Source organism: Ranitomeya variabilis, chromosome 2 (assembly GCF_051348905.1).
Source record: "Ranitomeya variabilis isolate aRanVar5 chromosome 2, aRanVar5.hap1, whole genome shotgun sequence".
Lineage (NCBI taxonomy): Eukaryota > Metazoa > Chordata > Amphibia > Anura > Dendrobatidae > Ranitomeya > Ranitomeya variabilis.
The window spans coordinates 606256294-606268282 of record NC_135233.1 but is presented as its reverse complement, the minus strand read 5'-3'; the positions used below and the strand labels follow the sequence as shown (position 1 = coordinate 606268282).

Sequence of the window (11989 nt, the reverse complement as noted above, 5' to 3'; positions counted from 1 at the left end):
CACTGAGCAAAAAAAAAACCTTAGCAGAAAAAACAAAAACATGGAGAATAGTGACACAAACTAATTTTTTTTTTTTTTTTAAATTTTCAAACTTGTGAATTTTTCACACTTCGGAAATAAACTATCCAAGTTTGGTATCACCGTCATGGCCGTGACCAGGAGAGTCAGATTACCGGGTGATACATGATGGCAGAATTAATTTTTTTGCCTCCATTTTTCACCCATCATATTTATTTGTCATCGGTTCCAGCGAATACATAAAGATTTCCAAACTGTTGTTATAGTACTAGAAAGCCACTAGATGGCGTATTATTATGGGACGCTGCTGGATGGGTTACGGTTTACGCACCTACCTGCTTTATTTATATGGCGCCATCATATTCCGTGGTGCTTTATCATCGCTGTCCCCGATGGGGCTCACAATCTACTTTCCCTATCAGTATGTCTTTGGAGTGTGGGAGGAAACCAGAGACCCCAGAGGAAACCCACGGGGGGCCCAAGACGGAAGGGCCCCACATCCCTGCCCACGATGCCACCCATCAATTCTTTCCCACTTAATCAGAAATATGGTCCCTGTCACCCGTCTCCCCGCTAAGCGCAGATTCCCTAGGCTCAATTGCATCTGGACAAAGCTCAATACGTCTGCAGCACAAATCTCTGCACTGTGCTGATACTTTGCTACAATGTGTCAGTGCAAAGAAAATGTATCAGTACAGCCGTGTCTACTCCCTATGGTGGACCGCACAGTACAGCAGCGCCCCTATGTGCGCCACTGTCTGCCGCCCCATTCATTATCCTCCACCACAATGGCTACAACTCCGGGCAATTCAGCAGCTTACATTAATTACTAAAGTCGTCTGCAGCGCAGAGCCATGTATAATATTATATATTACAGTATTATAGTAGTTATATTCTTGTAAATAGGGGCAGTATTATAGTAGTTATATTCTTGTACATAGGGGCAGTATTATAGTAGCTATATTCTTGTACATAGGGGACAGTATTATAGAAGTTATATTCTTGTACATAATGGCAGTATTATAGTAGTTATATTCTTGTACATAGGGGACAGTATTATAGAAGTTATATTCTTGTACATAGGAGCAGTATTATAGTAGCTATATTCTTGTACGTAGGAGCAGTATTATAGTAGTTATATTCTTGTACATAAGGGCAGTAATATAGTAGTTATATTCTTGTACATAGGAGCAGTATTATAGTAGTTATATTCTTGTACATAATGGCAGTTTTATAGTAATTATATTCTTGTACATAGGAGCAGTATTATAGTAGTTATATTCTTGTACATTGGGGCAGTATTATAGTAGTTATATTCTTGTACATAGGAGCAGTATTATTGTAGTTATATTCCTGTACATAGGAGCAGAATAATAGTAGTTATATTCTTGTACATAGAGGCAGTATTATAGTAGTTATATTCTTGTACATAGGGGCAGTAATATAGTAGTTATATTCTTGTACATAGGAGCAGTATTATAGTAGTTCTATTCTTGTACATAGGGGCAGTATTATAGTAGTTATATTCTTGTACATAGGGGCAGTATTATAGTAGTTATATTCTTGTACATAGGAGCAGTATTATAGTAGTTATATTCTTGTACATAGGGGGCAGTATTATAGTAGTTATATTCCTGTACATAGGAGCAGAATAATAGTAGTTATATTCCTGTACATAGGAGCAGAATAATAGTAGTTATATTCTTGTACATAGGAGCAGTATTATAGTAGTTATATTCTTGTACATAGGAGCAGTATTATAGTAGTTACATTCTTGTACATAGGAGTAGTATTATACTAGTTATATTCTTGTACATAATGGCAGTTTTATAGTAATTATATTCTTGTACATAGGAGCAGTATTATAGTAGTTATATTCTTGTACATAGGGGCAGTATTATAGTAGTTATATTCTTGTACATAGGAGCAGTATTATAGTAGTTATATTCTTTTACATAAGGGGCAGTATTATAGTAGTTATATTCCTGTACATAGGAGCAGAATAATATTGGTTATATTCTTGTACATAGGGGCAGTATAATAGTAGTTATATTCTTGTACATAGGAGCAGTATTATAGTAGTTATATTCTTGTACATAGGAGCAGTATTATAGTAGTTATATTCTTGTACATAGGGGGCAGTATTATAGTAGTTATATTCTTGTACATAGGGGCAGTATTATAGTTGTTATATTCTTGTACATAGGGGCAGTATTATAGTAGTTATATTCTTGTACATAGGGGCAGTATTATAGTAGTTATATTCCTGTACATAGGGACAGTATAATAGTAGTTATATTCTTGTACATAGGGGTAGTATAATAGTAGTTATATTTCTGTACATAGGGGCAGTATTATAGTAGTTATATTCTTGTACATAGGGGCTGTATTATAGTAGTTATATTCTTGTACATAGGAGCAGTATTATAGTAGTTATATTCTTCTACATAGGGGCAGTATTACAGTAGTTATATTCTTGTACATAGGGGCAGTATTATAGTAGTTATATTCTCGTACATAGGGGTAGTATTACAGTAGTTATATTCTTGTACATAGGGGCAGTATTATAGTAGTTATATTCTTGTACATAGGAGCAGTATTATTGTAGTTATATTCCTGTACATAGGAGCAGAATAATAGTAGTTATATTCTTGTACATAGAGGCAGTATTATAGTAGTTATATTCTTGTACATAGGGGCAGTAATATAGTAGTTATATTCTTGTACATAGGAGCAGTATTATAGTAGTTCTATTCTTGTACATAGGGGCAGTATTATAGTAGTTATATTCTTGTACATAGGGGCAGTATTATAGTAGTTATATTCTTGTACATAGGAGCAGTATTATAGTAGTTATATTCTTGTACATAGGGGGCAGTATTATAGTAGTTATATTCCTGTACATAGGAGCAGAATAATAGTAGTTATATTCCTGTACATAGGAGCAGAATAATAGTAGTTATATTCTTGTACATAGGAGCAGTATTATAGTAGTTATATTCTTGTACATAGGAGCAGTATTATAGTAGTTACATTCTTGTACATAGGAGTAGTATTATACTAGTTATATTCTTGTACATAATGGCAGTTTTATAGTAATTATATTCTTGTACATAGGAGCAGTATTATAGTAGTTATATTCTTGTACATAGGGGCAGTATTATAGTAGTTATATTCTTGTACATAGGAGCAGTATTATAGTAGTTATATTCTTTTACATAAGGGGCAGTATTATAGTAGTTATATTCCTGTACATAGGAGCAGAATAATATTGGTTATATTCTTGTACATAGGGGCAGTATAATAGTAGTTATATTCTTGTACATAGGAGCAGTATTATAGTAGTTATATTCTTGTACATAGGAGCAGTATTATAGTAGTTATATTCTTGTACATAGGGGGCAGTATTATAGTAGTTATATTCTTGTACATAGGGGCAGTATTATAGTTGTTATATTCTTGTACATAGGGGCAGTATTATAGTAGTTATATTCTTGTACATAGGGGCAGTATTATAGTAGTTATATTCCTGTACATAGGGACAGTATAATAGTAGTTATATTCTTGTACATAGGGGTAGTATAATAGTAGTTATATTTCTGTACATAGGGGCAGTATTATAGTAGTTATATTCTTGTACATAGGGGCTGTATTATAGTAGTTATATTCTTGTACATAGGAGCAGTATTATAGTAGTTATATTCTTCTACATAGGGGCAGTATTACAGTAGTTATATTCTTGTACATAGGGGCAGTATTATAGTAGTTATATTCTCGTACATAGGGGTAGTATTACAGTAGTTATATTCTTGTACATAGGGGCAGTATTATAGTAGTTATATTCTTGTACATAGGAGCAGTATTATAGTAGTTATATTTTTGTACATAGGGGCAGTATTATAGTAGTTATATTCTTGTACATAGGGGCAGTATTATAGTAGTTATATTCTTGTACATAGGAGCAGTATTATAGTAGTTATATTTTTGTACATAGGGGCAGTATTATAGTAGTTATCTTCTTGTACATAGGAGCAGTATTATAGTAGTTGTATTCTTGTACATAGGAGCAGTATTATAGTAGTTATATTCTTGTACATAGGGGCAGTATTATAGTAGTTATATTCCTGTTCATAGGGGCAGTATTACAGTAGTTATATTCTTGCACATAGGAGCAGTATTATAGTAGTTACATTCTTGTACATAAAGGGCAGTATTATAGTAGTTATATTCTTAATAGTTAGTGTTGTCCTTCATACATATTCTATGTAATCTTTGCTCACTTTTCTTATTGTCATCCATGCAGCTGCTGTTTTCTCTATTTTTGCAGTAATCACGGTTTCTGCACCGGAAAGCGGCTAATGGACATATATGGAAAGCAGTAATTTTCATCCAGTCTTTTTGTCCAGTCCTGAATAGATTGGCGCTGTGTAATTCTTCGATGCCGGCCGTTCTCTATAAACCAGTAATTAGTGTGAGGCTCATTCATGCCGATTAGATATATGGAGCAGATATATTCACAGTTACAAATGCTTTACCATAAAGGAAATGAACCAATGTGTTCTGATCACTTTCCAAAAAATCAGGTCAGGTAAGGAGATGTTCCTCGGTGACTGTCCCCAGGTCTGGTGAGGAGCGTTACTCAGCACATCTAGGAACGTGAAGGCTCCTTAAAGATATTGGATTTCTAGGAATCATTACTGAGGCAGCGGGTACAGACCGGACTTTCTCATTGATTCCTTGGCTATTGCACTGATAAATTCTTCAGGTTCTGACAATCTTGGGAGGCAACCAATATATTTGAAGCTATCTTTTCTTTTCTAAGGAGGACCTGTCATCAGTTCAAAAAAGTAAAGTTTTGCTCCTATTCAATTCTGGCTGCTCTCCTAAATGTTCCGGTTTTTGTTTTTTGTAAATACTCAGTGCCATTCCAGAGATATCAGCTTTTTTTTTGTGCTAATATTTCTGCTGTTTACTAAGGGGCGGAGCTCACAGGATCCTCAGGGGCGTGTCTTTATGTTCCTCTGCATAATTATCCTGTGATCCACGCCCCTAGGAAAGCTCTAAATAAAAAGGCGCGTATCTCTGGAACCATATAGCAGATTTAAGAAAGATAAAAAGCAGAACACTCAGGAGAGAAGTGGGAATAATGCAAGCTCTGGACTCTTTTGATAAGGAGACAGGATCCCTTTAAAGATCCAGTTCCATCAATAATAAAAATGAAGAATCTTTTCAAAAAGCCTTGAATAGAAGCTCCTATCACTTTGTGTATACAGCTCCTCTGCAGAACTATGTATCTCCATGGATACGGAACACAAACAAGTCTTGTCTAGCCCGATTGTGCTTTCATGTTTCTATTCATTTGTTTCCTTTCCTTGATATCATGTTTGCTATATAGAGAGTAATTTTGGGGGAAAAAGATTAGAGAAGCCCCCCTGTCCTCTGAAGTTTTCCTGGCCCCCCAGTAAATGGACGACATACTGTTTGTAGACAGCTGTATGCAGATTACTGCAATTATTCCTGCTTTCTGCACTAATTTTGAGTCAATTAAGAGGCGTTCACCATCGTGCTGATTAACAGGGAGAACAAGCAGCGGAAACGTCGGATATAATTGCTCCATAGCGGGTTTCAGGAGCAGCGCCATCTGTTCTGCCGACACTCGGCGGAACCCTCATCTTTTATCTCGATCCAATAACTTATCCATGGAGTCTAAATAAAATATTACATTAAGGATACTGTATGGCCAAATCTCTAATATCATACCATAAAATAAAAATACAGTACGATTAGAGAAAACATAAAAGTAAATTAATCATTTTCTGGATGCAGAATGAGTTAACTGAGACTCCATCAGTGAGCTCATTCAGTTTATGTCTTTTTTTGCGCTTTTTTAGATGATTTATTACTACAGAACACATCATAGATGAATGTGACATGAAATAAAGGCCTGTAAAGGCAACATTTTAAATAAAATCCTAATTGAAAAAATGATTTTTAGCCTCAAATACATGCCTTTAAGTAAAAAAAAAAAATAAATTGTCCTCGGAGGTGGACAACAGAGGCACATGAATGGAATTGTGCTGAAGTTGAAAGCACAGCACCTATAGACCATGGACTGAAGAGGCTTGTGTAAGAGGGTGTGACATAAAGGATGAGAATCCCCAGCATTGTGCAGCATTTGTGCATGAAGACTGCCATCTATTGTCCAAACGGAGCACTGCGGAACCGACCGGTAGTGGGAGAGTTTCAGGTGGAACAAGTTTAGATGGAGCATCGGGTCAGGTGATCTTAATGATGCAGTTTCCTGATAAAAAAGGCTAGCATGCCAAAACGGGAGTGGATTTTGCGCCAAGAGAAGAAACGGTCAGGACCTGTGTCGAGGAAGATAAGTCCGGGGTGCCAGGCCAAGGCAGGCAGCATGAGCCAGGCCGTTGCTTCCAGGACTGACACAAGGTACAGGGGTTGACATGGGCTAGTACCCAAGAAAGGACGGGGGCCAGTTAAAGCAAAGGAGGTCCAACGAGCCTTGTTAGACTTTGTCAGGAGGACTTGACATAGGACGCACATTCAGCTGAAATGTATTGGGGTGCCCGTCGGGTCCCTGCAGTGCACTACAAGGCATCAACCAATCAGAGACATTATTACGTTATTTACGGGGCAACACGTATGTTTTTACAGGATTTGGAATGTTACAAGGACCCAAACATAGTATTTTGCATGGTGTACATGGCGCGTCCCATTCATGTCAATGTTTTATCAGTGTCCCTAAAAAAAAAAATTAAAAAAAAATTGTCTGTTATTGTCTGCAGCTCTAACATCATGTTGTCAGCGCTGCAGCCAATCACGGAGCTCTAACCATATTAACAATGCTCGCCGGCTCAACAAGTAATAGATAATAATAGGACTTTTTTTATTAGTTGTTATGAGGCATTGGGTGAGAAGTGAGGTTGTTTTTCTTGTACAAGAAGAACATTCAATTTCTCTTTTTCTTACTTTTTTCTTCCGTTCGATTTGTTAATTCTGAGTTCAATAAGGAATGTGATCAAACGCACAATGCAATTAGCTACAACACAGATATCTTCACCTGCGGAGATTGCAAAGCCAAACGTCTGCAAGCGATCAATGGCTCCAACTGATCTCTTCTCATTGCTGCAGAATACAAGTCACGGACAGCGATCTGCTCCTCAAGATTTGGGGCCGAGTATGTGAAGTTATTTATATACTCTCTGCTATAATACTGCCCCTATGTACAAGAATAAAATATAATACTGCCCCTATGTACAAGAATATAACTACTATAATACTTCTCCTATGTAAAAGAATGTAACTACTATAATACTGCCCCTATGTACAAGAATATAACTACTATAATACTTCTCCTATGTAAAAGAATGTAACTACTATAATACTGCCCCTATGTACAAGAATATAACTACTATAATACTTCCCCTATGTACAAGAATATAACTACTATAATACTGCTCCTATAAACAAAAATATAACTACTATGATACTGCCCCATATACAAGAATAAAACTACTATAACAATGCTCCTTTGTACAACAATATAACTACTATAATACTGCTCCTATGTACAAGAATATAACTACTATAATACTGCCCCTATGAACAAGAATATAACTACTATAATACTGCTCCTATGTACAAGAATATAACTACTATAATACTGTCCCCTATGTGCAAGAATATAACTACTATAATACTACTCCTATGTCCAACAATATGACTACTATAATACTGCTCCTATGTACAAGAATATAGCTACTATAATACTGCTCCTGTGTACAAGAATATATCTACTATAATACTGCCCTTATGTACAAGAATATAACTACTATAATACTGCCCCTATGTACAAGAATATAACTACTATAATACTGCTCCTATGTACAAGAATATAACTACTATAATACTGCTCCTATGTACAAGAATATAACTACTATAATACTGCTCCTGTGTACAAGAATATAACTACTATAATACTGCTCCTATGTACAAGAATATAACTACTATAATACTGTCCCCTGTGTACAAGAATATAACTACTATAATACTACTCCTATGTCCAAGAATATGACTACTATAATACTGCTCCTATGTACAAGAATATAGCTACTATAATACTGCTCCTGTGTACAAGAATATATCTACTATAATACTGCCCTTATGTACAAGAATATAAATACTATAATACTGCTCCTATGTACAAGAATATAACTACTATAATACTGCCCCTATGTACAAGAATATAACTACTATAATACTGCCCCTATGTCCAAGAATATAACTACTATAATACTGCTCCTATGTACAAGAATATAACTACTATAATACTGCTCCTGTGTACAAGAATATAACTACTATAATACTGCCCCTATGTACAAGAATATAACTACTATAATACTGTCCCCTGTGTACAAGAATATAACTACTATAATACTACTCCTATGTCCAAGAATATGACTACTATAATACTGCTCCTATGTACAAGAATATAGCTACTATAATACTGCTCCTGTGTACAAGAATATATCTACTATAATACTGCCCTTATGTACAAGAATATAAATACTATAATACTGCTCCTATGTACAAGAATATAACTACTATAATAATGCCCCTATGTACAAGAATATAAATACTATAAGGCCGGGGTCACACTAGACCGTAATACGGATGAGTGCTATGCGATAAAAAAATCGCATAGCACTCGGCCCAATGTTAATCTATGGTGCAGCTCCCATCATCCGATATTTTCTCCACCGTATTCAGGATCCGAGTGAAATCGCAGCATGCTGCGATTGTCAGCGTATCTCGGCCGAGACTCGCCAATGCAAGTCTATGGGTGCGAGAGAAAATCGGATTCCACACGGACCATGCGTGTGCATTACGAGAAATACGCAGCGGTGTTAGAGAAAAGCCGGTAATTCAATTGCCGGCTTTTCATTTCTCCTGCCTAAACCCGACAGGATATGAGACATGGTTTACATACAGTAAACCATGTCATATCCCCCTTTTTTTTGCATATTCCACACTACTAATGTTAGTAGTGTGTATGTGCAAAATTTCGGCGCTGTAGCTATTAAATTTAAGAGTTAAATCGCGGAAAAAATTGGCGTGGGCTCCCGCGCAATTTTCTCCGCCAGAGTGGTAAAGCCAGTGACCGAGGGCAGATATTAATAGCCTAGAGAGGGTCCATGGTTATTGGCCCCCCCGTGGCTAAAAACATCTGCCCCCAGCCACCCCAGAAAAGGCACATCTGGAAGATGCGCCTATTCTGGCACTTGGCCACTCTCTTCCCATTCCCGTGTAGCGGTGGGATATGGGGTAATGAAGGGTTAATGCCACCTTGCTATTGTAAGGTGACATTAAGCCAGATTAATAATGGAGAGGCGTCAATTATGACACCTATCCATTATTAATCCAATTGTATGAAAGGGTTAAAAAACACACACACACACACACACACACACACACACACACACACACACACACACACACACATTATTAAAAATTATTTTAATGAAATAAACACACCGGTTCTTTTAATATTTTATTGCTCTCTCAATCCACCTGCAGACCCTCGCTTGGCAAAATAATAAACCCACAATATACATACCATCCGAGGATCTGTCAGGTCCCACGATGTAAATCCTTCTGAAGGGGTTAAATCAATTTACAGGCAGGAGCTGCGCTAAAGCACTCGCTCGTGCCTGTAATCCCCGGGTGCTGAAAGGAAAGCTGGATCTGCACTTACATTGAGTTGCGGTGAGGCGCCCCCTGGTGGATGTCCTCATGAACTGCAGCCTGGGAACTTTCCCACGCTCCAGGTCATATGAGGACATCCACCAGGGGGCGCATCACCGCGACTGAAGGTAACTATAGGTCATTGACCTACATTTCCTTCATTCACCGGGGCTTACAGACATGAGCACAGCTGCATTAGCAGGGCTCCTGCCTGTAAAATATTTTAACCCCTTCAGATAGATTACCTCGTGGGACGTGACAGTTCATCAGAGAGGGTATGTATATTGTGGGTTTTTTATTTTGCCAAGCGAGGGTCTTCCGGATGGATTGAGAGAGCAATAAAATACTAAAACAACCTGTGTGTTTATTTCATTAAAATACTTTTGAATCATGTGTGTGTGTGTGTTTTTTATCCCTTTCAGACAATTGGATTAATAATGGATAGGTGTCATAATTGACGCCTCTCCATTATTAATCTGGCTTAATGTCACCTTACAATAGCAAGGTGGCATTAACCCTTCATTACCCCATATCCCACCACTACACGGGAGTGGGAAGAGAGTGGCCAAGTGCCAGAATAGGCGCATCTTCCAGATGTGCCTTTTCTGGGGTGGCTGGGGGCAGATGTTTGTAGCCAAGGGGGGCCAATAACCATGGACCCTCTCTAGGCTATTAATATCTGCTCTCAGTCACTGGCTTTACCACTCTGGCGGAGAAAATTGCGCGGGAGCCCACTCCAATTTTTTCCGCAATTTAACCCTTTATTTAACACGCTACAGCGGCCACATTTTGCACATACACACTACTAACATTAGTAGTGTGGAATATGCAAAAAAAAAAAGGAGATATGAGATGGTTTACTGTATGTAAACCATGTCTCATATCCTGTCGGGTTTGGGAAGGAGAAATGAAAAGCCGGCAATTGAATTACCGGCTTTTCACAGATATCGCGCTGAATTAAATATAAATACAGAATATATATATATATATATGTGTCTCAATGATATATATATATATATATATATATATATATATATATATATATATATATACTGTATATATGTTTTAACGAACATTTGAGCACATAAATCCATTAGATGTCGGTTTTGCAAGCCTGCGAGAAAATCTCGGCATACGGATGCCATACGGATGTTACACGGATGTCAAAAGGATCATTTGATGCGAGGAAATCGCATCCTCGCACTGCACACGGATCACTGTTTGGGAAACATTTGTGTGATTCTCGTCCGTGAAAACCGGACTGTTTTTTTATACGTTGTGTGTGACCCCGGCCTAATACTGATCCTATGTACAAGAATATTTCTACTATAATACTGCTCCTGTGTACAAGAATATAACTACTATAATACTACCCCCTATGTACAAGAATATATCTACTATAATACTGCTCCTGTGTACAAGAATATAACCACTATAATACTGCTCCTATGTACAAGAATATAACTACTATAATACTGCCTCCTAGCTGTGAGTTTGTGTGTCTGTAGCTCTCCTGATGTCTCGAGCAAACCAGGGGCCACCCTGGGTGGGGAAGCTCCCCAGGCTTCTCGGCCTACACTGGGACAAGGCTCCCAGACTTCTCTGAATGGGAATGCTAATCCCAAAGCCACTGTGAGACCAGTGAATGCAGCGAGCCAAAGCTGCAGCAGTTCTGTGAAAGAGGAAAAACCTGCATGTAAAGTTTTGGGAGGAAAATCTCCTCCAAGCCCAGCAAAGAAGCCAGAAGGGAAAGTGTTGGTGAGTGATGTTACACAGCACAGTATAAAGTCCTGTAAGGCTACGTTCACATTTGCGTTGTGCGCCGCAGCGTCGGCGCCGCAACGCACAACGCAAACAAAAACGCAGCAAAACGCATGCACAACGCTGCGTTTTGCGCCGCATGCGTCCTTTTTTTCATTGATTTTTGACGCAGCAAAAATGCAACTTGCTGCGTCCTCTGCGCCCGGACGCGGGCGCCGCAGGGACGCATGCGGCGCAAAACGCAAGTGCGACGCATGTCCATGCGCCCCCATGTTAAATATAGGGGCGCATGACGCATGCGGCGACGCTGCGGCGCCCGACGCTGCGGCGCCGACCGCAAATGTGAACGTAGCCTAAAGGTATGTTTCCACGGTCAGGAAACGCTGCTTGTTTGACGCTGCGCAGAGCTGCAGCGTCAAACAAGCAGCGTCCAGATGTTCCAGCA

General features: G+C 38.3%; 1 protein-coding gene across 1 annotated transcript in view; it reads left to right on the top strand.

The window, feature by feature from the left end:
* The first annotated feature begins 6236 nt into the window (after positions 1 to 6236).
* Positions 6237 to 11989, top strand: part of LOC143809763 (uncharacterized) — an 82264-nt gene continuing 76511 nt past the window's right edge. The window contains exon 1 of the mRNA XM_077292779.1: positions 6237 to 6468. Within this exon, the coding sequence (XP_077148894.1) occupies positions 6338 to 6468 (131 nt within the window). The 5' untranslated portion in view covers positions 6237 to 6337. The remainder of the gene's footprint in view (positions 6469 to 11989) is intronic.